The sequence below is a fragment of the Lottia gigantea genome, assembly GCF_000327385.1.
Source record: "Lottia gigantea unplaced genomic scaffold LOTGIsca_144, whole genome shotgun sequence".
Classification (NCBI taxonomy): domain Eukaryota; kingdom Metazoa; phylum Mollusca; class Gastropoda; family Lottiidae; genus Lottia; species Lottia gigantea.
Genome location: NW_008707688.1, coordinates 418408 through 432423, shown reverse-complemented (window position 1 = coordinate 432423; position 14016 = coordinate 418408). Strand labels below are relative to the sequence as shown.

The window sequence follows — 14016 nt, the reverse complement described above, 5'->3', positions numbered from 1 at the left end:
AAAGTATATTTTAGGGAATCCACAAGATATTTCTTTCTTATTTCATGTGCATTTAGGATAATTGTAGTGTCTGTGCACTGTTTTGATTTCCTAGTCAATGTTTGTGGTTCTTGCAATTCCAAATACTTGTCCAAATTATTTTGCCAATAAATATAACACTATTCAAGCCAAATGGTTAATGCTATAGTGAAGTCATCAGGCCATATTTTTTTCTGAAATTGCAGAATTCACAGACATTGAAATGGAGTTTTATAGTTAAAGTATAGGCATGAATATCCCTGAAACATGTACTTATCATTTGGTTTTTAAAAAATGTAATTAAAAGGACAATTAGTAACTGTTATTAAATTATAGAAAAATACATGAAATATAAGAAACTATTTTTTATCTATAAGAATATTGTTATTGTTATTATTTTTTCAATATGACTTAATGAGAATAGATTTTTAAATTGTGTTAAAATGTTGAATATAGAAGATAATCATGTTATTAATGTAATAATATTGTAAACGTTAGAGTATGTTATGGAATATCAAATAGCTTCATTTTCTGTTGCCACAATTCTCATTATTTAAGGGATATAGTCATCTAGTTATTTATTTCACTGATATACCTTAATTACCTTTATTACTTTTCAGTGTAGAAAATTCGGCATATAGTTTCACAACAATTAAATACTAGTTTTGCTTTGTCCTTGGTCAAAGATGTAAATTGAAAGAACTCGAACTTCACAGCTGGTTTCTATTTAATTTCTGTTGATTCTTAAAAAGGGATACAGATTATAATTAAAAGTTTTATCAGTGGTTGAAGAAAGTAACTAGGTGACTTAATCCCTCTACAGAATGCACTGATATAAACTTGTTTAATTTTACCCATAGTGTGTCAAGTGGGTTCTATTTAGGATAGATATTTTTTTACATTTCTAACAACCAATATGCCAAGAATTTGATAAATGAAAGAAAACATCTATTTTTGTTTTCTCTTCAAGTGAAATAAATTTTGAGTTGTCTAATCTTAGGAATATTTACTTACTGAAAGCATGATTCAAACAAATGCTGCATTAGAGATTTGAGCAATTAGCTATAGCCATTATAAATTTTTTTGGAAATTATTTATTTTGAATTTAAAGACACCAATCCTAATGGACACAATTTCTTCATGGAGAGAAGTAAACTGACATACTGAACCTTCTCATAAAACCATATTGATCGGACATCAAAATTGATTGAGAGTCAATAAATTCAATCACCAACTGATTATCATGCACTTTACAATTCTCTTTTTATTTTTTAAACAATATTCTATTCATATATAAGGATTGGGGAACAGGCTTTCGCCTATATAACCCCTCTCCTAAACAATTCTCTTTCATTGCCTGTGATTATCCCCAAGTGTTTCAATACCTTTCCTTTACCACATTTTTTGATAAAATATTTTGTGCATGAAACAAAAACGAAAAATTGATTGTGTGTCTTTTGAGGAAATCATTTTATGTTCATCATGTCTATTTTTTCACATTAGCTGCTGTTTTATCTCTTAACTACGCAATTCTAGAAATGCACAAGAAGGAACCCTTTGCAAAAATAATATGGGAAGTGCATAGTTTAACCATTTAATAACATCTTCAAATAAACCTTGTTGCAAGTTTTAACAGCATTTGATATAATAAATCTACATGTAATCTATGTGTTATTAAGTAATGTTAGGCAAGCATTTAAATATCCGTATGAATTTCTTGAAGTCAATTAGTACATTTAATTAAACTTGATACTTTCTTTGACGTTTTGTTTTGATGGACTATATTTCTTAAAGAAAATAGCAAAGTTTATTTGCTTCTATCATTTACATCCCAAGTAATATTTTTTATTGTAATCTGGGAAAATAATCTTAAGTTCAAACCAGCAATTAGAGATGTTCTAATCAAGGACTATTTGCCTTTAAGAAAATTAGCATTAGCATATTAGTTAGGCAAGTCTAGCAGAGATATTTTGGTCATTTGGGTCTGATTATACACAAACGGTATACTTTATTTTAAGGTATTTTTAGTAATCAACACAATGTTACTTTTGTTTCAATTACTATTTATTCTACCTACCAGTCAGCTGTGTTTGTGTTTTGAGTCAAACTCTGATGAGCATAAAAAAATTTCTAGACTAGAGTATTTAGGATTTTTCATTCACCTTAAATATTTAAAGAATAATTATATTTGCGTTACAATAAATGATAATAAACACTACTTATCAGCTGATCTATTTACCTGGTTTCTATTTTATATTCTTTGGAATATTTCTGCATATTATTTCCCCAACTAGCAGAAAGATCGAAAAAGTTTTTCTTCACAAGAGAAATCACTTTCTCCTTTAAACCTTGCAGACCCAATCAAAATCTTTACCTTCAAAATTGTTCATATTAATGAAAGTTATTTAAGAATTTTTTGTATATAAGATTTAAGCTAGATTTTAATTCTGTTTTTGGATTGTTTAGTTTGTTATCAGTTATTCACTTTTTAGAGCGAACTAGGAGTATTAATGAAGATTCAAACATTCATCTATTAAAGATTAGATCTTTTTTCATCACATTTGTGCCAAAAAGTACATGTAGTTTGAAAAATTAAGAACTGTAGTAAAGAAATCATTGTAGAAAAATTCTTTCATAAGACAGAGCCATGCACCGGAAAATGACTTAAGTTGTGAGAATTCAAGTTATTTCAAAATTAAGAAATTAGCTTCTAATATCTAGATTTCATGTTCTTTGAAACTCATTATTTTCAAAAGTATACTAAGATATTTTATGTAGAAATTCATTGTTTATAGTATATTTAAAATGTATATTTTGTAAATAGAAGAATAAATGTATACCAGTCTTAAAATCATTGTTGTTACCAGACATCTTGAGGCACAAGTCCCAATAGACCAATGACATCAGGTTTGTCTGCCCTTTTTTCACCTAGTTGAGATGTATATATATCTGTACTATTTCTACTTACTGTCAGACATTGCAAGGACTGTTAAGCTTCAATGATTTTTGTAGCAGTTGTAATATTACTAATATTTTAATACTGCATGAAGATCAAACACACCAGAAAACCTTTCCATTCCCAGTAAAGCTTTCATTTGTCACCCCCCCTTACAGCATTTAAGATAATATACCAATTATTTGAAGCAAAAAATAACTACATCTTCATACATAATATTTTATTTCTTTGTTTGTGCAAACTCCTTCACAGCCACAGAAAAAGTTGGCAAAATAATTGAGCATACACATCTCAATATATGAGTCGAGATAGCTTACAATTCAAACAAGCTGGTACAAGATGATCATATTGTTAGGTTCATATTTAGATTTCTTGGGTTAAATTGAAATCTTGTCTCCAAATAATTTTTTTTTTAATTTGGCCCAAATAATGTTGTAAACCGTATCAAAGCAAGTCTTAAAACTGTCTATTTTTAGTTTTATTTATTATTTATGTTCTATAATTCAAGATTAAAAAAATTCGTTTTTGTAATTCTGACTTTATGTGATGCATTTATTCAAAATCATTCAAATTTATATCCAAAATATTGTTATAAAACATAAATGAACAAACCCAAAATATGATCATCTCTTGATTTAACAAAACCAAAATGTTACTATCTTGTCAGTTTTAAAGGATATTTTTTATAATTTTTTCTGTCAACATAAGTAAACAGTTTATATCTTTTTTATAAATCTTTTTTTGGGGGAGAAGATAATGACAAATTGAATAATATCATATTGTCAATATTCACACACATTTCACACATTCTTTCTTACACACACAACAGAATAAACACAAATTATAGACTTCAAGGAAAGGAAAAACACAAAGAGATAAATACAGAAGCCTATTTCAAACCAAAACATTTAATTCTTTGTATTTGAAATCGAAAGAATGAAAATTATATTTAAAGTGCTCATTCTAGGGTCAGAATTTTTTTTAAGTTTTGAGACTCTAGTTGTCTTATTTTAAAAGTGACATTCTTGGTTGACATTTAAAACAACAATTTTTACCCTTAATTCATGTTATACTGCATTGGTTGAAGCTGAGTAAAAAAAGATTTTAATATTTTCAGATGAAATAATTATGGGCAATATGATGTATAGCTGATGTCTGTATACTTCTTGGCAGTATTGTCATTTAACTAGATTCTTTTCGATCAACTTCAACTTCAGTCTGAAATGTATAAGAATAATCAACATGAGTATTGCTGTGAACATGCCATGACAGGACTTTCAGTCCACTAAACGTCACAGATAATGTAAGTTCCAGTTCAGCAAGACATGGTCAGCTCAATTAAACTCAACACCTAAATGCACAAAATGACTTGGTATGTCAACTTCCTTTTCCAAGAAGCAAAAAAGCTTAGATATCGATTGGAACATTTTCTTTTGGACCTCATATTAATGTTCCGTTCTCATTCTTCAGTTAACCTTCATTTCTGATAAATATAAATAGCGATCAACAAGGTTACTTATGAATACAGACTAGTAATGAGTTGATATTGTACATACCTTATAATGTATGATGGAATACAGTTTGGTTTTTATCTAAACCATATATTAATATCCACATACATTATCTAGACATCTTCTTAAAATAAAACATTTGTATCTGAAAATTCTTTCAAACACAGTTCATTTCATAAGAAAGCAAACATTTTCTTAAAAATTCCAATAAAAATATGAAATAAATATTCAATTTTAACTGAATAATAATTTTTTGAATAAATAAAGTTATTCATTAACACAAAAAATAACTTGCACATTACAGCTTTTTCTGAAAGCTTAAAAAAAAACAGCATTAGGATAATTTTTTTTTAAAGAAATTTTCTATAATTCAATTTAAGTCACAATAATACTTTAGATATAATTCAAGGTGTTGTTCAGTTTTAATCATACTTTCAGAATACAATTTGAGATAGTGTTAATCTCTAATCATACTTGAAACGTTTAGAAAACTTTATGACTTTTATTTCAGATCATACTCTCAAAAATATAACTGAAACAATTTATGATGTTAATTTCAAATCATACTTTTATAAAACAATAGAAGATGATGTTCAGAACAAAATCATACATTCAGAAAACAATTCATGATAATGTTCAGAAAAAAATCATACTTTCAGAGAACAATTCAAGACGATGTTCATAACAAAATCATACTTTCAGAGAACAATTCAAGATGATGTTCAGAATAAAATCATACTTGCAGAAAACAATTCAAGTTGGAGCACAGAATGTGTAAAGAAATATTTCCAAGTTATTTAGACTGATGTTTTTCAGAAACAATCTTAGGTGATGTTTAAAATCATACTTTTTAAGTTCTTTCAAGTAAGAATATGTAGTTAAATTAAATGCCCTAGGGTAACTTCTAATTGCCCATAAAAATGTCTTGGAATTTTTCTCCTTAGAAATACACAATAAACAAAACGAAAACTAAACAATTACATGACATTAATTTAGAATATGACAAGCACAAGGATTCAAACAAACAAATTTAATAAATAAACTTTTAAGACTTTTTTTTTGCAGACAAATAAAATTAAAATAAACAATTTTTTATTGAATAAATGAAAAATATATCCCACCTTTATACGTACAAAAACACATTTACAAAACTATAACATCTTTTTTTTTTACTATTTCTATTATAACCTCTCTCAAATAACAATAAGTATTATTGATCAAGAATCGAGTTATAAGGAAACTACAGACTGTTTTGTGCTATAAATAGATTCTTGGACAAGTTTGAAAGTTAAATCTTGACTGATAAAATAAATTAGTTAATATAAAATGTTTTTATATATATATATATTATACGTTAGTTTTCATTGTCCTTATCATAAAGCCAATCAAATTTAGTAAAATAATTTTCTGATATAAAAGAATTTGTCATATAGCAAATATTAGTGCTATTGGAATCTATTATTAAGTATTAATTTATAGAAGATTCTGATGTATAATGAACAGAAGATGTGTTAATTCACATTAGATATGTTTGGTATCCAGTAGACAATGAACGATATTTAAAAAGTTTAGATTTAACTAACAAGCAATGTATCTAAGAAAGATATAAAACAAAAACAACATATTACAGAGTTTGTTAATTAATAGTTCTATATCATTATCTTTAACAAAGTTTGCTCTGATGACAGTGTTTCTACTGTATTGGACTTGAAAAAATCCTGGGTGAAATAAGGAAATCAAATGACCAATGAACTAGTTACTTTTAAATAAGAAAAGTAAAAATAATTAACATGGCCATAATTAGGTCTGATACACCAAATTAACATTCAGAAGTGGTATATAATATACAGATGTCAATACCAGTAATGCATTGCCAATGAGACAAAAAGTGCCATACAATCTGTGTTTTCAGAACTTGGAATTCAGATAATATCAGTCAGAATCAACCAATTTTTTTGACATTTTTACAGTTAACTTCAAGAATCAAAGAATTCCAGAGCAAACTTAGTAAGGATAAGAATATAGAATTATATACATAATGAGGTTGTTGAAGTAAAGGAATTTTGTTGGCAGTTATATCACAGTTTGATTATAATGTAGAAATTTTTACTTCAATACACACACAAAAACCTAAATTTATTAATAAATCCTTTTAGTAAGCATGTATAGGCTATTATAAGCCATGAATCTCTTTTAATTCAAATATAACAAAACACACAGCCTGTAGCAGCATTGAGAAAAATAAATTTTTTGTTGACCACAACATTTTGTGAAACTGAAAATAAAGGCACATGGTAGGCAGGACAAACACAAAATGTCACAGAATTATTCAATACGTTCATACCAATGAAACAGTTTTTCACATACTGATGTAATTATGCCAAAATAACGAACTGTGTTCATTATTTATTACGATGACTTAATAGTGATTTTGTCTTTAGCCTTTCATATCGTGATAATAATGTTCACACACTCATAATCACTTATCACGAAGAGTTTGTAAACAATCGCTAAACTTAAAAATCCTGTTAAGAATAGGGATTTTAGAGGGTTGGAAAAGTATATAAGGTGTTGTTAAGCATTTACAATAATTTTAATGCTATTGGAAAATGAATGCCACAAAAGGGTTTCTTGTTTTCCACAGAATATTGTTCTGCTATCCCTTTTCTTTGTCCACAAATAACATTTCAAAAAACCTTTCAAATTGAAAATCATTCACTCCATGAGGTCACAATAGAGTTTTAATAAAAGCAGCAAATTTTATTATATGGAATCCTTGATCACTAAAATGATAGAAAATAAGTTTAGCGTTCAGGGCAAAACCATGTCAATGTTGTCATCAAGGATGAGCCAGTTTGGTGTTGTATTAAGTTGTTAACAATACCACAGACAGTTTTGTCACTTATTATTCAATTTCCACCTTTCAGATAGTAAATGAGCAGAAACATAATACACTGAGAAACTATTGGTTGATAATTTATGGCTGCCATGGTAACAAAGATCACACACTAAATAACATTATTAGAAATGTCAAGTTTGTCTCCTGAATACAAGAATTTGTCTAGGAAACGATTGCGAAAAGTTTTCATTTCTAAACAAAACTAGGAGAGTTCATAGCTGTCTTCAAATTATTTATAACAAAAAAAAGCTAGGCTCCAAGCTTTTTATAGTTACACTGTACAAATAAAAATTCACAATTCTGTTTGTAGCTTGTTAAATAATGGCAACAAATAATGAAAAAAACAAACAATTAAACATCCCATTGTTGATATCAATATATATAAGATACCACTATTTATTGACTCGAGTAAACCTGAACACTTCCAGGATCTGAAAAATATCAATATTAAATATCAATGTTTCTGCTCCAAGTTGGGCTAATGAATATGGAAACATCATGTCTGCGGTGTACAAAACAAGATCTCAATTCAACGGCTAAGTGCCTTTCCTTCCATGTCAGTTCGTCTGACCTGATCTGAAGGAAGAATTATTTTATTGTTTTTGTCTTTGTCCAGGTTAATTACCTCTTTCCTGAAGAGTTCCATCAGAATGCGTCTGACAACAGCAGATCGTTAGCATTAATATTATGGAACTGTTCTTGTGATTTTATCACGTCCAGACTGACAACAGATCACTTCATAGCGTCCTAATGACAACGAGGATATAGGGACAGCTACAATGACAACACTATAATATAGTCTGTTATTTTAACTATATATTTAGAAGGAAATCAATCTAGGAAGAAGATGCCTTGTTTATCTCTTGATAGATTTTTACAAACAAGAATGGCAAATTATTATCATTCTTACAACAAAGAAAAACACTTACTTTTTGACTTTAATTCCATAACTCTATCCCATTCTGAAAATACAAATATAATGAAATTAAAAAAATATTTGCTTTTGTTAAAGGAACACTTCCTACACTTAAAATGAATATAAAATATAAATTCTCAAGTTTGGCAATTTTACCATAAAAATAGTAACTAATAATACTCTTAGATACTATTTTAACACTCTACCGGTACAAGAAATCTTGTTCAGAATTTGCTAGAGACCAATCAGAAATTACAAATAGTTTTGAGTTAAGAAGTTTTTTGCTATGAGCCTTTAGAGAACACAAGTGTAAAGAAGTGAAAATTGTCATTTGTCAGTCACCTTTCACTAAGAATAAGAAATAGAAGAAATTGATAGGGCTTTAAACACATAACACCCAGTTTGTGATTTTTGACTACCCAGCAATTGGCCCCTAATTTTTAATGTAGAAATAACTCAACATTTCACTAAGACACCTGGTCCATGTCAAATCACAGGGACAGGCCATTTTTTTTATGGTGAAGTTTTTCCTGTTTGTAATATATGGATGTTTTAAAGTCTTTATGACATCTAATGTCTGAAAACTAGCATCTTTAAATTAATTAGACTAAAGTTAAATTTTCATCATTAGATTTCTAGTGAAAATGTGATTACAATTGACTTCTATTAGATATATGTATCAAAAAATGAAATGAAATGAATGGAGTTCTACGTCCTACTTTTCAGCATACATGTATCAAAATCTACATGTTTACAAATTTGTTTACATTAAGAAAATCAGAAATTGAATTGAAAAACTCACCTTTCTTCAACTGTGTAACAGCTTCATTATGATTAAACTTTCCACAATTGATATTTTTAGAAGAGAATACAAATTGAATAGATTTGGTATTATTGTCACCTCCACTATGTACACAATCATCATTATTTACCATAGCATCACCATAATAAATCACCATTTTCTTATCCTCTACAACCACAGTAGAAGATGGGCCATTATTTTCTACTACTGGGCTACACATGATTTTTTCCTTCCCAACAATAGGCTGATTGTCATGAGATATTGGGACATTACCTTCATTTGGATTTGTTTGAAGAGTGCTAACAGTTGAACGATTTCCGTTTGGTGTTTCGTTTGTCAATGTTTGTTGTTGATTGCCAACTCTCTGGCCTACATTTTTCACTACACCATTTAAGAGGTTCACATGATCTTTTAATGATTTGACAGTGTTGTAATTTGGCACAAATTGGCCACCTTGTTTATCGTTCTCCAGTAAAGTTTGAGTAAAAACATGGCCTGGTTGTAAATCACTAGGGTTAACAACATAAGTTGGTGTAGTAACAGTTTCTCTATTTCTGTTATTTGGTTGACTAACAGACACATTGGTTGAAACGACCTCAGGGTCATTCTTAGGAGTACTTTTATTTTTTACACTAGTTGTATTATTTTTAGCAGACATATTCTCTATATTATTAGTCAAAGTTGGCCTTGATTCAGTAATGTCATCAAAACCAAATGTAATATCAAGGTTGGAAGGAACATCACGCTTGTCAAGGAAGACCACAGACTTATTTTTTCGGCCATTTGTGGGAATTTTAGGAACTAGAGTCTTATTTTTCACTGATTTTAAACTAACGACACTTTGAGATCGCATATCATTAGAAGAGAGTGGACTGGAACTTTTGATATTAACACTAGAAACACTAGTCTCAACCTGTTCATTACGACCAGGACTTTGTCTCATGTTCACAACACTATTACCTGTAAACGATACAGGACTACGATTTACCACAGCGTGAGCAGAACTTGAGGCAGTTGTTTTGTTGGTAGATTTCCTGTCAAATCGTGAAACATCAAAAGGTTGTATAGGTAAATCATATTTACTCGGACTAACTGAAGATGATGACATAGTAGATTGAGATAATTCAGACTGATTATTAGGTTCTGCTGGCTGGTGTGGTACACTACCCTCTCTAACATTAGTAGTCTCTGTTTCAGTGTTCACAAGTTTATCACACATTTGGTTTTTACTATTCTCAATATCCTGGTGATAAGGTTTTTGCTTAGAAACACCCGACGACGGACTTAAATTGATATTAGCAGTATCACTGGTTTTAGAAGTGGGATTATTTTCAGTTTTTATCACTTCTTGGCTTCCACTCTTTTGGCGAGAACTGTCAGTCAAACCACTAGAGCTTTCAAGTAACTTCCCATCATCTGGACTAGAACCGATTGAATGACGACGTTCAGTTAGACTTCCCTTCCAAACAGTTTGCTTTGGTTTTTCAGGAGACTCCCCGCTACATTCCTCGTAAGATGTATCAGGTGAACTTTGGCCAACTGGTTTAGAACTTGCAGCTATATTTGCATAAGATTTCTGGAATCTAGAAGAGGCTAGTTCTAAAAGTCTGCCAGCCTGAGCAGCAGGTAATGATCTAACTGAAGCAATATCACTGTCATCTAGAGAACTAGTTTCTCCTGCTAGTGGCAAGTCACCTATAGAACTACGCCGTGCTTCCAATGGATTAGATTTGTCCTTTGAAACTAAACTATTACTAAGAGCAGGGAATGCAGAAAGGCTGAAATCTTGACTTTTATCCCTCGACTTTGTGGGAGGGGGTGTAACGGAACGAGGCACAGATTGAGAATAATTTTCGCGATATTTTGGTCTAGTCACTGGAAATTCACGTGAGATACCAGCCATAAATGGCAATTGGTCTTTAGATTGTATAACATGGGCGATTGGTTTCTTTTTCTTTTTATTCACTATGGTAAATTCGGGTTCCACATGGGAGACAGGGATATCTGTAAAAATATAATTTCCACTGTCGAAATCATTCGCTTCACTCTTTGTGGACACAGGCGAGGTAGGTAGGGGTGATTTGATTTCACCAGGGGATTTGGAACAATTTACCATCTGTTTATCATTTGTTACTGTATCTATTTGCAACTTGTTTGCTTTTTTCTTGTCGTTCACTGATTCCGGGGTTTTATTAGCAGCACTAGTTTTCTTAGTACTCTCCTTCACTTTTTTATCATGCTCCTTTGTAACTCCAGCATCTAAACTCTCTATCCCATGATTGAAACCATTCACTTTGGCTTCTTTCACCTCCTTCTTGCCAGGTGTAGTGTTTTTAGGTTTCTTATCACTAGGTGTAGTTTCATTTTTAGTGCTGGTTTTATTTTTGCTTTTTACATCATTTTCTATGAAAGCTTTATTCTTCTGAGTAACAGATTTTTCACAATCTTGTGGTTTGACATTTTTCTCTATCTTCTCATTAGGTATTTCATCATTTGGGGGCAATTTCTCACTCGAATTTCCCATGACATCAGTGGGAGGGGGAGGTAACTCTAGTTCAATATCAATAACAATGTGATCACCAGGTTTAGGAACACTAGGAACAATGCCAACTGTCTGTTTGCTTTTCTTGTCCTTGGCTTTTTTCACCAATTTATCGTTAAGTTTGACATCCGATGAACCATTGGATTTTTTCACTTGATTTTCTTTAATGTCATTCTGTTCAATAAATTTAACAAGTTCCTCCAAATCCTTATGACCTTGGTAATTTTCAACGTTTTCGGCTAAAACAACGGGCTCTTCCCTCTTTTGTTTGCCTTTCTTGTTTCCAATCTTAGCTTTATTCTCCGTGGCATGTGAAGGCTCCTGTGGACTAATGGGGTTCGATAAAGTGTTATCACTTGAGGTGGCGCCATAACTTTTATAACCAGAATTACCGCTATTGAAGGCGCTTGCTTCTTGATTCAAGGGACGTTCTCTCATCTGACTATAAAGTTTCTCTATTGGATTACCATTAACATCGAATCCTGAAAATACACCATCATCTGAAAATATAAAATACAAGACTATATTAGGAGAATCTACCATTAAACTTTTTATCATAACCATTTTCATGTTTTAACAATTTATATCAAGCATATTTATAGAATATTTCGGCATAAGAAGAAATTATAATTTTTACGACAGTTTTTACAAAGTTTCTCAGGGAATCAATAAAAGTTGAGGTCCCATAAATATATAAATATAATTTAACATACTATTATGGCCAGTTAATTAATATTAATTAGTGCTCAAACTAGTACTGATATTGGATATCATTTACTATATTAATGATATCTTGTAAGAGAAAATATTTGTTATCATATACACTGTATATTAAATTATACAAATGCTACAATTAATCTTATATAAAATATTCACGCGTAAATAATGATTTTTGGTAAAAATGTCTTAGTAGTTATAAACAAATTTCTATATTACAAATTATCACCATGCTTTAATCTAGTAAATTTAATTTTCAGTCATAAGACATTTTTAATTAAAACTAATCTAAACAGTTTGAGCACTAATATCATTAAAAGTGAAGGGACCTAACCTAAGAGTGTAATCTACTGTGCTTAGTAAGATGCTTAAAAGATTTATCTTTAAAGTACAGGCTGATCTTTCTTATATGAAAAGTTTAATGCCAAGATATTCTTAAGATGTTTTAACAATGAAACAAGTACAAATACCAGATTCTCAGGTTTGTTTTTTTGTTTCAAAAAAGGCCAAATCCTTCGTTTCAAGCAAATAGAAACCACAAATTGTCAAACAAGGAAAGAAAAGAAAGATTTGCTTGGTTACATAGATGTAATTCACACTTACTCTTACATAAACAAGATCAGATAAAATAAATTTTGAAAAAAAAAAAAAAAATGGAGGACAAATATCTAGATTCTAAACACTAAAGTTTACATGTACTTCCAATATTCAACATTAGCAAAACCAAAAGATCAATTAACTTTGCCCCATCTAACAAACTGCTGAAATTAAATTTAACTGCCTGAAGGCTTGGTTAATAACATTGATAAACTTCCTATATAAAAACGTATCAAATAACAATGTCTTATCCTGTGTCAACTTTACTTCTTGAAATATGTTATTTTTTGTTGTATACACATAGCAATATCTTAACTTCCATACCTTAATGTTGACCAAAAAATACATCCTGGACTGACAAACATCAAAATGTTGAAGACATAAACAGTCAAAATCAAATCTTTAGAGAAAGAATGCCATTAACCCTTCCTATATCATTAGTCCCAGTCCTAGTGTCAAATTCACTCTTAAATATGTCAACCCGACTTAAAGTTCAACATCTTCAAGACTTTAAAAAACGTCCTTGACCTTGATATTCAAATTACATAGGCTTTCAACGTAAACAAATATCATGCTTTTCTGAATGTGACATAAGTACGACAATATAACTTTACAATTGAAACTCACAATAATTCAATGATATATATTTTAAGTCTTCTAATCTAAGGCTCAGTTATAAAGTATTGGTGTAAATGTCATAAGCCAGCCCCTATAAGGTTAATATCAAGGCCTATTGTATTGTATAACATTTTAGTTTTATAATCACTGAGTCTATAAAAATAACTATGAAAGTAGTGATATCCATAATTATCAGGTTATTTTTTAACACATTCAAGCAAACAGCATCTGTGTCAATAACATCATCTTTAATGCACCGTCATGACGCAAAACATCTTTGTTTTTCATCTTATCTGTACTGTTTATAGCAGCCAATGGCCTGGGTGCTCTTAATTTTTTTTTTTGAAGCCTGAAACCATTTGGATTGTCAAGAATGCAGTTAAGTGACTTAATTAGGGTAAGGATGGCTCATTGTCTTTAAACCAATGTATGAGGATGTA

The 14016-nt window shown here is 30.1% G+C and overlaps 1 protein-coding gene across 1 annotated transcript; it reads right to left on the bottom strand.

Annotated features, from left to right (window-relative positions):
- Nucleotides 1–8069: 8069 nt before the first annotated feature.
- On the bottom strand, nt 8070–12208 carry LOTGIDRAFT_238396 (hypothetical protein; the record flags this gene model as incomplete). The annotated part of the gene is made up of 3 exons (XM_009050095.1): nt 8070–8158; nt 8314–8346; nt 9103–12208. 3 exons carry the CDS (start codon nt 12206–12208, stop codon nt 8070–8072), a joined length of 3228 nt encoding a protein of 1075 aa, XP_009048343.1.
- Nucleotides 12209–14016: the final 1808 nt, after the last annotated feature.